Genomic DNA, 15,745 nt, shown 5'->3' on the forward strand with positions numbered 1-15,745 from the left:
CAAAATATCATATGTGATACATAGCACACACACTATGATTGTTAGTTATTAATAGGCTGTGATGAATAATTTGCGAGGTGGATGCTCTAAATAAGTAGAGAATGGAACTATAAGTAGGAAGCATTTTAAAATCTTTTTTTTCTAATCGTCCATCATGTGGCCTGAGTTTTCCTAAACTCTTTGATCCAAGCACAAATAAGATTGACTGTCCAGGTTCATAGAATTTTTCTTTAAACAATGATTTTAGTGAAATGAGATAGGGTAAAGCAAGCAGCTAACACGGAATAGCTAAGCTCGATCACTGAGGCCAAGAAGGCCAGCAGTTAGCCAGGCAGACGGTGAGAAGTAAGCTGCCCAGTGACCCTGCCATCCAACAGCTGGAGGGAGCGTGGGCCTGAGCTGGAGTCTGCAGCTCAGCAGACCTGGCTGCAAACTCAGCTCTGCCGCTTCCTACCTGTGTGGCTTCAGCAAGTCAACCTCTATAAGCTCTAGCTTTCTCATTTACAAAGCAGGGAAATGAAGTAGTTACCTAATAATATTTATCTGGGGTATTTTGAGGAATCATAAACTGTTTAGTATAGTATATATGATAAGCACATAAGCAAAATTTGCTATTTCTAAAGTTATAGAAATTAAGGCTATTAATATTAATGCTATTGCTATTAACATATTAATACTATTACCGTGTTTCCCTGAAAACAAGACCTACCCCAAAAATAAGCCCTAGCAGGATTTCTATGCATTTGTTAAATATAAGCCCTCCCCCAGTAATAAGACCTAGTGATGGGCGTGGCCATGCATTTTGGTGCGGAGAGGAAGACATCCCCTAAAAATAAGCCCTAGTGTGTCTTCTTGAGAAAAAATAAGACAGTGTCTTATTTTCAGTATTACTCTATAGGCCTAGAGGGAACAGGTTTTTTGATTATGTTCAGTGATAGAGATGGGTACTGGGAACTCCACTAAACATACAAGGAGACCCTTACAAACGGCACAACATGGTCATTCTGTCTGACACTGTCTAGACAACTCCAACAAGACACTTGACCTCTTTATGACACTTACCAGAACCTAACTGGGCTTCATCACAAAGTAATATACTAAGTGTGAACAAAAGCTCTAGTGGTAAAAAAAATAAATGTTTACTAGAGGAAAAGTGGTATACTGAAATTGCACGGTACTGATTCCTTTTCAGATTTTTCCATATAATCGCCATGAGGCCCAGGGCAGACTGCTCAATCTCTCCAAACCTTAGACTGTTCAAATGATAATTGTAGATCAGATTAACTAAGTCTTTATTCCATAACAAAATAAAAGAATATCTAACAGGATGATGTGGCTTGAGGTAGACTATCTATAACTCTTGGGTCCCTTCCCCACAATAACATGTAATAAAATGCTTCATTAAGGGGAGACTAAGTGAAACCTGTGGTTTCTATCTCTTTATATGAAAGTATTTCAAATACATTTTATATTCTAGCAGAGGTCTTTACCTTTTCTATTAATTTATGCTGAGAGCACAGCATGTTTAAAAGTGAATTACATGGCATATTATTTTTAGGCTAGAGAGAAAATTTTTGTTTTGGTTTCATAACAGGTGACTGGTTAGACTAAATGGAACACTGTCTCTTTTACTAAATTCAAGGTTCCTAAATGAAGCATCATTAAATGAAACCCACGGGGTGAAAGCTCTAGTATTTAAAGTTAGGATGCAGTCAATAATATTAGACTTGAGTAGATGCATTAACATAGATCTATAAATATGTATCTACCTCTGTATCTAACAACCTCTAAAGTGCTTCCTTCTCTGAATTAAAATGTTAAACACTGAAGTCAACATGGGCATATATAGGCACCAAATAAAAGCTTTTTGCAAAAATCATTCTTGCTCTTTTATCTCTTTACATGGCTAAAAAGTCCATTTCAGTTTGCAGTTTGGCTTTTAAAACATCTCCTTTGATATCTGTCAGTGTGTCGGATAAACAAACACTTACTATATGCACATCCAAACACCTCCATACGCATTCCGATTCTGCCCTTGGGGTTCCATTCTAAAGGGATGAAGCGTAGAAATCTGGCTTTGATAGAAGGCTGGAGTCTGTAGTACACCACACTGTCTGCATTCGCATTTCCTGAAAAACCCTAAGGAAAAGAGACAAAAATCAATGTATCTGGAGAATACCTTTTTTTAATTTGTCACCTATAACATCTACGAGATTATATACTATGAAAAGGACTACTTTTCAACTACATCAACCAGTTTGATGAAAATACTTCAAATTGTACCTACAACCAGCACATTGTACCCCATGACTGCATTAATGTACACAGCTATGATTTAATTTAAAAAAAGGGGGGAGGAAGGAAAAAAAAAGTACTACTTCAAGAAAAATCACATTAACAACTCATAATGTTTCTCCATTCACAAAAGTTACTGCCGCCTCAACTTTTATTTATTAAGAGTAGTTTAAATTCCACCATCCCTATTAAGCCAACTTTCAACTAGGATACCCTGAGTAAAGATGGCTTCTGTACAGTACAGATTAAACTTAAAAGTATGCCGTGTCTGTGCTTATGAACTGCACAAAAAAATAAGAAAATATCCTTCCAGTATTGAAAAACTGAGTCAGCGAAGAACTTTCTCATATCCCTGATGAATAAGTAAAGTTGTGACATTCCAGTAGTTTCACCTTTTCAACTCATTCATTAACACAAAGAAAAGTGCCACCCAATGGTCAGGGCGAAACTACACTTTGATAAGAGGTTGTTAAGCTTTATCAGTATAATGCTGGATACACACGCTCAAAATTGTTAAGGGGAGTTGGAGACAATAATAATTTGGGAAGACCCGTATTTGGACTTCCAGACTCTGGAATTCAGAAGTTAGACAGAGCTTGAGAATGGTGCTAAACTGCACAGTCAGACACAGGGCTTATCTGCAAGACCCATGTTCCACAGCACCTGACGTCTGAGGAGCTGTGATTTCCTCCTCTACAACACGCTGTAAGGCTTTGTGTATGGAGAAATCAGCATGAAGCAATTGCTCTCAAAACTTCACATTTCATTTTTGCTTCTCTTCCTCCTTTCTTTCAAAATAAGGGATGATGCTACTACACGTGCAGGATCATGAGAGGTTCCTTTGCCATGACTAGATCAACCAATAAGGTCAACCTCATGCAGTTTAACCAAGACAAGGGCAAATACATTAGCAATACCAGTACTTAGAGAATCTGTTCCTTTGCCTGCTCTGCTTTTCTTTTTCTTTTACTTTTTTTTTTTTTTAAGAGACAGAATCTCACTTTATCGCTCTCAGTAGAGTGCCGTGGCAGCATCACACAGCTCACAGCAACCTCCAACTCCTGGGCTTAGGTGATTCTCTTGCCTCAGCCTCCAGAGTAGCTGGGACTACAGGCACCTGCCACAACATTCAGCTATTTTTTTTGCAGTTTGTCCGGGGCTGGGTTTGAACCCACCACCCTCGGTATATGGGGCTGGCGCCCTACTCACTGAGCCACAGGTGCTGCCCTCTGCTTTTCTTTTTAATTTACACATATGCCTTCACTAGCATTTGGCAAAATATTTTCTAATTTAACTTTTTTCAAGATCAGGTGTTTTATGGGCAATTAATTTGATTCTCCTTATCAATCAATCCTCCATCCACCTCCTGCCTCTACCCTACCAGAACCCCATACCCCTAATTTTCAGGCTCACACACCACAGGCACATCTGTGATTGCACCTCCAAGTTATATCCCAAATCCGGGCATCTCTCTCCATCTCAACTATGACCTCAACCCACACCAGTTCAACAAAGATCTCACCAGAACTACCTTGATAGCCTCCTCCTGGTCTTTTTTAAAAATTCTTTTTCTCCCCGGCCATTACCTCCAATATTTTCCACTCTGAACAGTATGATTTTTAAAGGCAGATTAAATTACGGCAATTCCATTGCTTTCTTTAGCTCTGAGAACAAAATCCAAACTCCTTATCCAAACACAGTCTTTGGGAACATCCTCCATTATGGCTGAACCACATTAGAGCTCCTTGAACCAGCAAAGCTCAGTCCTGCTTCGGGCCTTTGAACCAGTAGTTGATTCTCCTCTGGAAGTTCTTCCCTCAAATCCTCGCACAACCAGCAAATCTTGTCATTTCAAGGTTTTGGTAAATAATACCCCAAGGAGGTTTAACGTGGTTCAAGCATAATGGAGGATGTTGCCAAAGACTTTGTGTTTGGGTGAAGGCCCTTTTGATCAGTTTCTAAAGTAGTAAACCTGTACCGGGCACCCTCCACATTGTATCAGCCTATCTTTTTTTCTTTATGCATGCTCATGTTTCAAATTCATTCCTTCACTTAGGAAACTTTCCTCAACTTGCACTGGAGAACTTTTTTTATTTTTACCATAATAGTTCATAAAAGAATGCATTAATATCTTTCTTTCTCTTTTAAAAAAATTTTTTTTACTACATGAACATTTATGTCTTCCACTTAAAAGATTCTGAACTTTAGTGTGTACCAGAATTACTTGAGGTGCTTTTTAGAAACGCACATTTCTGAGTTCCCCATCTTATGCACTAAATCTATGGGTGAGGCCCCGGAATTTGCAATTTTGTACTTTGCGTCTTTGTCTCACTCTTTCAACCTTACTCCGGTTTGTGGGTATCCTTTTTCACTCCCTATTTTATCTGAAGCTTTTTCAGAGAGGGAAAAGGCTTTAGAAGATTTCACTAAGACTAACCTCCAAAGAGAGAATAATTCGTGCCTTAGTCCATTCAAGCTTCTAGTAAAAAGTGTCATAAATTGAGCAGCCTGTAAACAACAGAAATGTACTTCTTATAGTTCGGGAGGCTGGGAAGTCCAAGGTCAAGGGGCTGACAGATTTGCTGTGTGGTGAGGCCACTTCCCTGTTCACACAACACCACCTTCTTGCTGTGCTCTCACATTGTAGAAGGTGAATGAGCTTCTTTGGGCCTCTTTTATGAGATATCTAATTCCACTGGCAAAAAAGCCCTCTTGACCCAGTCACCCCCCAAAGGCCTCACTTCCAGTATCATTTCCTTAGGGGTTAAGTAAGATTTCAGTGTGTGAAGTTTGGGGGGTCGGGGGATACAAACATTCAGATCATAGCAAGCCGCAAATGAGTTCTATGCTATCAGTTTAAATGTTTTCAACATGAAAATTTGTGGCTTGGTGTCAGACACAGCAGAAATGTATTAGGTAGCTTTAATATTTGTATCAACCCTGTGAAGTACTTATTTTGGGACCCACTTTACAACTAAGGAAAATGAAAATTTTGGAGGTTATGTGCCTAAAGTCACATGCTAGGAAGTGGGAGAGCAAGGATTTAATTCTAGGCTTTTCTAACTCCAAAGCCCATAATTTAGCTAAGCCATCAAAAGACATCACTTCAACAGAACATGAAAGCAAACAACCTACCCTAGAGGAAATTTAATATTTTATCTGAAGATTTTTCCCTTTTTCTATTAAAAACCTTTTACACATTTGAGAATAATGCAACTTAGGTTATTGCTGAACTGGGACTCAAGTTCTACTAGTTCACTTTTATGGACAAAAAGATTATTCTCTTAAACTTAACACTGTGTGAAAATTATTGGAGCTGAATGAAAATAAATGATAGATGTTCAGTAATCAATAAGACTTTAATATATAAATAGTAACCTCTTAATAGATACAGAATATAAAGAAATATGTCATCATGTTATCAAATATATTAAATATCTATAAGTGAAGTTAAAGTTACGTGTTTTGTGTGATAAACACCAGAAAACCTTAACTGAATTTTTCTTTTCTTTTATACTTGATGATTTTCGAACTCAATGAGGTATTCATAGATGGTTTGGAAATGTATTCTAACTAAAATAATTTATGGAGTTAATGAATTAAAGTTTCTCATAGGATTTTAAGTATTTCAAATGTGATTCTAAAGTTTATGCAGAAGCATAATAGCACTAATTTATATTTTAAATATTAATTGAGCAACTCATGTATGAAAGCCAATAAGTATAAAGGGAGATGTCTATATGGTAATTCACAAGAATTACCTAATTACCTGATATTCTCTAAAATATCACTGCAATAAATCAGAAACATGGGACCAGTTATACATAGTTACATAGCAAACTCTGAAATTACATTTAAGTTAATCCAGCCCCAGCCAAAATAAACAGCGGAACCGGCGAAAATTCAACACAAAAAACTGATAGGCAAGCATGAAAATCCCCTATTCATTACAGACCTCTCTAACTACAAGAATAGGTGACATACATGTGACCTGTACATGACCTAGTTCCAAGTACAACTCATTTTGACACAGTGACATCCAGATACTAAATAAATAATAGCAATCTGCTGTCAAATAGAATTCACTTTTTTATTTTATGATCTCAGGTATAAATCTTCAGTAAGTGTGCCTCCCAAAAGGTTGTCTAGTAAAGAAAAGTACAAAGGAAAAACAGAAAAATAAGAACTACTGAAAGGTGGGACATTAGCTAACATAAGCCCAGATTAAAACCCTTCGCAAACATCTGTTGAACAAGATACTGCAACTATATCTTAAACAGTTGATTTGATCCTGAATGGGAATGTAATTTATTTATTATAAAAGAGAATTATCAATGAGAATCCAGGAATCAAATTAGAATAGTAAGTTTTGATCTGTGTATATTATAAACCTCAATGTTAAAAATGAAAGTTTATTAATAGAAAATCAATCCCTATCACTCTCTAGGAAAATGTTCATCATTTTAAAAATATTTATTTTAAGGAATAACAAATTATTGATAACAGTTCAGGGAGAACCTATATGCCAGACATTTTATTAGAATTCATGATGTGAATTCTTAAGACAGGAATATCAAATGGGAAGAAGAGAACAAGCACGTGAGAGATGCAACCGTGGCTGCAGTCTGTTAACTGTTACTGGAACATGAAAGACATATGGTCAAGGCATAAAGCCTACAATCATAGAAGATTATTCTATGCACAATTTTGAGGAAGAGTACATTTTTATTGAAATAGAAAATAACTTATAACCATAAAAAGTCATTTAATGGTAGTGCTCAACTAAAAAATTCTGGACAAGTCTCTTTTTGGAATGAAACAAAGGAATGGAAATTGTCAAAAGACAATAAAAGGATTAAACCTCCAAGATCTAGCAGAAGAAAACCAAGAGACGTATCCCCTGCATTCAAGGCTCTGTCTTCTTAGAGGATAGACACATTCCCAGAGACAAGACACAGAGCTGAGCAGGTGATTTTGAGCTGAGCAGCAGATTACACAGGGATTGGGACAACATTTCAATTTTAAATCCCACAAAAATGACAATACCTTATAGGCTTCCACACATTGTGTGCCAGAATTTAGATTAACTACAATTCAGGAAAAATGGCAACCCAGAGATAGGCAGCCTCTCATAGAAATCAAAGGTCAGTTTTTCACCTTTTCAATCTGCAAAATTACAGTAAAGTAGTCAGAGAAGGAAATGAAATAGCACTATGTTGAAGATATCTTTCTAGGCCTCAAATTATCAGTTCAGTTTTTCTTATACAATGTCTTATGCAGAACAGAAAATAGTAAGACAGGAAAATTTATAATCTTGAATATATATCCACATATAGATACACTACTCATCTCAGTGAAAAATCTTATCAGCCTACACTGTACAATAAGAAAAAACTAAACCATCTAAAAAATTAATAGCTTATCTTAGACTCACAGAGAACTGTACTTTCATAGTGCTATGGAATTAATTATGCCCCCTCAAAATTCATATGTTGAAGCCTAAACCCCCAATGTGATGGTATTAAGACATGGAACCTTTTAGAAATAATTAGATTTAGAGAAGGTCATGAGGATGGGCCCCTCATAGGGAATTAGTGCCCTTCTGAGAACAGAAAGAGAGATCAGACCTCTCTTTCTCTGTCCACCATGTGAGGATACAACAGAAAGGAACTATCTGCTAACAACAAAGAGGGCTCTAACCAGGAACAGAACTCACCAGCTCCTTAATCTTGGACTTCCTCATCTTCAAAACTGTGAGAAATAAATGTTTGTTGTTTAAGCCACCCAGTCTTTATAGTATTTCATGTTAGTTTCAATGCCTCATGTTTTATATAATTTTATTTATTTGGGTCCTCTTTTTTACTTAAGGAAGTCTCCATGTATTTGACAATAATACTAGGTAAAAGCAGAAATTTCTTGTGAATTTATATAAAAAACTTGTATCTATGTAAAAATGAAAATATAATTTATCAAAATATTCATAATATAGCAAAGGTGGTATTTAAGAAAAATCTGTAGCTTTACATGTACGTATTAGAAAAAAATGATGATCCTAATAATCTAAGATTCCATCTTAGGTTATTAAAGAATATAGAGCAATATAAATCTAACATAAACAGAAGGAAAGAAAAAAAGGGTATAAATTAATAAAATTAAAAATGGGAAAATATTAGAGAAAAATCAACAAAACCTAAAGTTATACTCTTTAAATCTACTCCAACTGACAAACATTTAGTTCTGCTATCCAAAAAAAGAGCAAGAAAGACCCAGATTATCCATACCACAAGGGAAAGTTACTGATTAGAACATCAGGATACCCACAAGGAATGAGCTAGGAATAGATGTTAAGACATTAGAAAAAAATACAGTAAATTTAAATCAAGAAGGAAAACCAAGACAGAAAACAAACATGAAGTAAATGATAAATATAAATCAAAGTCAAGAAAATATGTAAGTTGGTTTTTGGAAAGGACATTTAAATTAATGAAACCCAGCTAGGACTGATCCAGGAAAGGCAAAAAAAAGAAAAAGAGGCACAAACAGCCCCTATTGGGAATGCAAAAGGGCACCGTGCAATGCTCAACATACATGAGAATGATAATGAGAACGTTCTGGATGGATTTATGCCCACAGTTTTACAAATTTAGATAAAATGAACAAATTCCAAACAAACAACTTACCAAAATAAATGAGAATAGGAAAATCTGAGTTGCCTATATCTGTTACAGAAATTAGAGGCATAATTTTAAAAAATATATCCACACAGAAAATTTCAGGCCCTGATGTCTTCCCTAGTGAATTCTTCAAGACATTTAAGGACAAAAGAACACGGATCTTAAGCAAGCATCTCCAAAGACTAGACAAACACAGAATGCTTCCCACCCTGTTGTGTGAGGTCCATGTAACCTTGATATTAAAATCTGATAAGGGGCCGGATGCTGTCTCATATCTATAAACCCAGCACTCTGGGAAGCCAAGGGGGCAGATCACTTAAGCTGGGAGTAGGCAATATAGCAAAACTGTGTATGGACAACAACAACAACAACAAAAAAGCCAGACATAGTGGTGCACACCTGCAGTCCCAGCTACCCCAGAGGCTGCAAGGTGGGAGGGTCACTTGAGCCCAGTAGTTTGAGGTCGCAGCAAACAATGATCAAGCCACCACATCCCAGCCTGGGTGGCAAATTGAGACGCTGTCTCTTAAAAAAAAACAATAAATCTGACAAGGCATTTGCAAGAAGGAAAATGAAAGCCAATCTTACTCATGAACTGACATCCAAAAATTCTTTAAAAATAGTTGCAGAATGATTCTACAACATAGAAATATAAAAAGGTTATTTCATCAATGCAAGGCTTAATATTCAAAATCAGTGATCAATGTAATTCATCACACTGAAGACTGCGTGGTCTCTGAACACATACAGAAAAATTTTTTAATATCTCCACATGATTAAAAGTCTTAGCCAAGTAGGAAATTTCTAAATCCATAAAGAATATCTACAAAAATCTTGTAAGAGACATCACAAGTAATAAGAAATGTTGAGAGTTGCTTTAAGTTTGTGAATGAGACAAGTATGTTCTCTGGAATCTTTTATTCAACATCTACTGAAATTCTAATAAGTGCAGTAAGGCTAGAGAAACATTTAACAGGTAATATAGTATTGGAAAGGAAGAAATAAAACTGCCCTTATTTGTAGGTTGCACGATTGTGTATGTAGAAATTGTTTAAAAATCTATAAAGTCAGCTTAGTAAGTCTGCTGGATAAAAGTCTATACATAAAAAATGAATTAAACACCTATATACAAGCAAACAGAAAGTGAAAATTCCAAATGATACTATTTACATTACCATCAAACTGTATTATTTACCCATAAAAAAAACTAATAAAACGTATTCAGCACCTCTACATAGAAAATTAGAAAACTTTATTGAGAGAAACTTTAAAAGGCTCACAGTGGAAGATTCAATATTGAAAATATGTCAATTCCCCCCAAATTAATAAAGAGGCCCAATCGAAATCAAGGCAGAGTTTATGTGTGTATGTACAAATTACAAGCTAATAATAAATATTATGTGGACATGTAAAGGAAAAGGAATCACCAAGATAATCCTAAAAAAAAAAAACAGAAAAAACAAAACTCAGAGGTTTTTTGTTTGTTTTTGCTTGTTTTGTGCTTACTGGATAGTAAGTCTTTCACTACAAAAAGTAAGAGAATGTCATATTAAAACGTTTTTTAGGCTCGGCGCCTGTGGCTCAAGTGGCTAAGGCACTAGCCACATAGACCTAAGGTGGTGGGTTTGAATCCAGCCCGGGCCCACCAAACAACAATGATGGCTGCAACCAAAAAAAATAGCCAGGCGTTGTGGTGGGCGCCTGTGGTCCCAGCTACTTGGGAGGCTGAGGCAGGAGACTCGTGTGAACCCAGGAATTGGAGGTTGCTGTGAGCTATGCCATGGCACTCTACCCAGGGGGACAGCTAGAGGCTCTGTCTCAAAAAAAAAAAAAGCAAAAAAAAAAACATTTTTTAAACAGACCACTGGAACAGAATAGAGAATCTGGTAACAGATTCAATACATATGGAGAGTAGATTTTTGACCATGTTGCGATGCAGAGCAGTGGGGGAGAAAAATAACTCCTTTAACTACATGGTGCTATGTCAAGGGGACGTCTACAATGGGGAATAAAAGAAAGAAAAGACACACAGTTTACATGAACCATGTGAAGAAGTGAATCCCAGGAAGTTTGCAGACATACATGTAAGAAGGAAAACCAGGACTTACTAGGAGATAACGTAGCTGAGTATCTTCATAAGGAGTAAAAAGATTTCTTAACCATAAGTCAGAATAGATGAAGGACTTCTGTGCCTCTAAAGATGTCCGATGGTATAATAGAAAGAGAAGGCTCAGAGTGGTAGAACCTATTGCTCGGTGTATTTTTATCCGTATAGAGAACTACACAGCAATAAGAAAGAGAGAGACAAAGGAAATATCTAAACGACTAACAAATCTATAAAGTAGTTTCTAACCTCATTAGTCAGGGAGCAATGCAAATTGAAACCACAGTGTGAGAGTTCCCCACACCACCCAGAATAGCTAAAATTGAGGGAAACAATAAAAAGCTAAAACAAAAGAAAATTGATAGTACCAAGTGTTGTTAAGAATGTGGAACAAATGGAATTTTAAGGCACTGCTGTTGAGAGTATAAATTAGCGTAATTTCCATAAGAATCATTTTTCATTTTCTACTAAAGTTAAACATACAGTTTTTAGGCGTTGGCAATTCTAGTCTTAAAAAATAATGTACCAAACAGAAAATGAGGCAGTTCTGCAAATACTCAAAGTGTGTACATGAATGGTTTTGAAGTATTATTCACAACAGTCCTAAAGTACAATTCACACGTCCAGTTATAGAATGGATTAATAAAAACCTAGAATATATTCACATAATGAAGTGTTTTAAAGTAATGAAAATACATCAGTTATGTCTATTTACATTACAACACCCTGAATGCTTCCACATGCATAGTATTAACCCCTGGAGCCAAATGGAAGGAAATTCAGACTGTATTGTTCCTTTTGATATAATTCAAAGCAGGCAAAACTAATCTATGGAAATAAAGTTCATGGCAGTGATTATCTGGTGGACACAGGAAGGCAGTATGGAGTAGGAAGGGTATGAAAGAAAAGATTCCGTAACATTTTTGGCCTGGGCAATATCTACATAGGTGTGTTCATTTTTGATACTTTAATGAACTAGATACACATAAGATTTTCATCTTTTTCTGGATATGTAGTGTGCTTTATTATGAAAAAAGTTACATGAAAATAATCAGGCTAACTATGAAAAAGCAGGTCCTCAACACTTTAAAAGATAGTTCAGAGAAGGCATGTAGATTTTACATGTATTTATCTAAAAGCAAGAAGAGATTTTGTAGAATACCTCATTAAATTCTATTTTTCACTTTTGTGCTTCTCTATAGATCATTAAGAACACCATGAGAAATGCCCTTCAAGTCCAGATTTTAGATCTCATATAATTTATCATGCATTATACCATAAAGAGCTCCATTAGCATCTTTCGGTTTACCATTAATATTACAAAGAATAATGTCATTCTTATGACCATTACCATTAAAATAACTATTGTTCAGGGCTGAAAGAAAATTATTGAGTTGCCCATTAGGGATCTTATGAAATTTAAAGTAAATTATTCTTCACTTACCTATACATTCCAATAATGTTTTTATACAGTCATTCTAATACATTGATTAGTCTTCAAACTGCTTGGAAATGTCATTTATCTCTTAAATGAATCGCTAACTGTTTTCCTAAGTGGAAATCTAAATACATGTCTTAGAGAGGAACTCAAAATCAACCAATTTTTTCAAGCAAATTAAAAATATCCACTTTAAATGCATTATATTTATTTTGAAAAATTAGATTGTTTAAAAAAATGTGATAGAGTTTAACCAGTCCTCACTATTTCTTAAAGTTTTAGAATTGATGACTCTCATCTTGGCCTCTGGCATATTATATTTTAAATATATTTTATATTTTATACTGCAATATACAGTATATCTATCTTATACTGTAACGTAGATTGTGATTTACAGTGAATATAGTAAATATATTATTTAGCTGAAGACCACTGTATCTTTATTTAGACCCTGACCTACAATTCTATGGAAACTAGACACTAGAGAAGGTCAGCACCTCTGAGGTGCACCTATTTGTAACAATGAAATTGATCAGATACAAAGATTAATGGTCTCTATGGTATTCTTTTTAAAGTTACTGCCAACTTTAAAATTTACCAATTATTTTTAGAACACACGGACAAAAAAATACAATGCTGTATTATTTGGGGTTGTTTGACCTTCGGGCCTGCTCACACAATTAAAGTTTAATTACATAGAAAGTCAAAAGAGAGACTACTTTACTTAGTAATAATGTGATCAGGGAGTAAAACCGTGCAGGCTTTCTTAACCTATTCTTCACAGAAAGACAAACTCATGTATCCTCTGGGAGCAGAGGTGAATAAATGCACACAGCAGACAGTGGGTACAGAGACTGGTGCAAACTTTTTCACTTCAATCAATAATAACACCTGCCTACTTGCATTGCCTTTTGAAACGCTGCCAGATGTAACAAAACAACAAAATAAACCAGTGAATGGCTCACATACCCGTGGGCATCTTGATGTAGATAAACGGAACGAGGAACACAGAAAACTTAAATGCTTTAATGCGTGTGCTCTATTTTTAATGATAGGATGTCTGAGATTTGGGAAATATCTCCTCTACTCAACACAGATGACACACAGTTATTTTAGGTTCAAACAAATATCTTCTTTATCTTTGTAGACAATTTCTTCAAGCACCCCATATCATTATTCCAACAAGTAAAACAGGTAAACTGTCTTCCCCCCCTCCATAAGAAAATGTTAAGAATGCCCACCCAAATCTGTGGACTGGAGACCTTAGCGTGACCTAGGGAAAAAAAAAAAAAAGACAATCCTGTCTCTTAATAGATGGGGATCTATCACTTAACAGCTGGGGAAATTTAAATCAGATAAGATTCCTAAACCTCAGTTTCTTCGTCTATAAATTGGAAATAGGAATACTTACTTCTAAAGTTTGAAGTCCGAATTAAGTAAGATAAAGACATTAACATCTGCCTACTTCATAACAAGCCTCACTAATGCACAGTTGTGGTTGTTGTGTTGTGTGGTGATTAAGTCTTCCCAGATGGCACACTGTCACAGACAGCTTATTAGTTTGAATCTGAATCGCATTATTTGAGTTTAACATCTGAGTTGCCCAGCTAGACAGTAAAAAGAGAAATAGCTACTCCTCTAAATGTATTTCCATCAAAGTGACAATTCCATTTGGGAAATAAAGCCAATACTTATTCGAATGTATTTGACAATATTTTTGACCTTAAGACAAAAGATATTAAGTAAGTTCTTCCTGGGAAAGTCATTTAAACAAAAATAGTTTTAATTACTTTAATGTAGAGTTTTCTTTTACTAGGTTTTGCGTGTATTTTTAGGGAATTATACTTTAGCCAGTGTAATTATAGCACCATCCAGAAATTAGAGGTTTTAAACCATCCATATTGTTTCTATTTCAATGCAGCCAAGACTGATTTATTAACATTTGAAGAATGTTTTGAAGGTGAGTAATCTATCAATTTAATCATAGATACCTTTCATATTTATATACATCCTCTGAAGTCCATTTATAAATTATATTACATGTGATTTTAATGATACTATATAGGTATTTTAAATTAAACTCTGCTTATTTGAATTTTAAGAAATTATATTATTCCTAATAATAGAATAACCATAAGAAGTTCTGCAAAGAACCGGATAAAATCAATACCTGGCTGCTACCTATAGATAAAGAAGTTAAAATGAAACAATTCTAAGAGTAAACTTTTTAGCATTCCAGTGACACAGTATTGGGATTTATTACTTTAAAGCTAAATGATATGAATTGGGCTGCAATGAACATTCTGATATAAATATCTTTATTGTAGTATGATTTTTGGTCTTCTGGATATATACCTAATAGAGGAATTATAGGATCAAATGGCAGATTTATTTTTAGTTCTTTAAGAAGCCCAAGAGCCCATCGATCCATGAATGGATCGATAAATTGTGGTATATGTACACCATGGAATACTATGCAGCCATTAAGAAAGATAGAGACTTTACCTCCTTCATATTTACGTGGAGGGAGCTGGAAAATATTCTTCTTAGCAAAGTATCCCAAGAATGGAAGAAAAAGTATCCAATGCACTGAGCCCTACTATGAAACTAATTTATAGCTTTCATAGGAAAGCTATAACCCAATTTTAGCCCAAGAATATGGGGAAAAGGAAGAGGGAAGGTGGGCGGAGAGAGGGTGATTGGTGGGATCATGCCTATGGTGCATCCTATAAGGGTACATGTGAATCTCTCTAATTGTGGAGTGTAAATGTCTTAACACAGTAACTAAGAAAAAGTCATGAAGGCTATGTTAACCACTTGGATGAAAGTATTTCAAATTGTATACAGAAACAGTACACTGTACCCCATGACTGCATTAATGTACACTGCTATGATTTAATACAAATAAATAAATAAAATTAAATAATATAACAAATTTCTCTTTATGAGGTGATGGGTATATTAACTAGCCCAATTTGGTCATACCACAACATATATATTTATCAAAATATCACAATGTACCCCAATATTGGCTCTTGGTCAGATCTAAAGCAAATTCTTAAACACACAGCCTTGGTGGGTTTCCTCATTTGTAAACACAGTAGTAACACACAGACTGTCCAGATCCCAAGGATGCTGGAAGATCTCGTTACTGAGCGTGTTTACTCTCTATGGGGCTGTAGAAACATAAAGTATTAAGCACAATGGCTTACATTCAGATATGTTAGCACATCT

At 35.4% G+C, this 15,745-nt stretch overlaps 1 protein-coding gene across 6 annotated transcripts in view; it reads right to left on the bottom strand.

Annotated features, from left to right (window-relative positions):
* The window catches only part of CNTNAP4 (contactin associated protein like 4), a 237,181-nt gene that overhangs the window by 116,667 nt on the left and 104,769 nt on the right, over positions 1–15,745 (bottom strand). For all 6 annotated transcript variants that reach the window (XM_012806123.2, XM_023514116.1, XM_012806122.1 and 3 more), the window contains exon 4: positions 1,992–2,139. In XM_012806123.2, coding sequence (XP_012661577.1) covers positions 1,992–2,139 — 148 coding nt within the window. The remainder of the gene's footprint in view (positions 1–1,991; positions 2,140–15,745) is intronic.

The sequence above is a fragment of the Otolemur garnettii genome, unplaced genomic scaffold (genome assembly GCF_000181295.1).
Source record: "Otolemur garnettii isolate 467f Iridium unplaced genomic scaffold, OtoGar3 scaffold00047, whole genome shotgun sequence".
Classification (NCBI taxonomy): domain Eukaryota; kingdom Metazoa; phylum Chordata; class Mammalia; order Primates; family Galagidae; genus Otolemur; species Otolemur garnettii.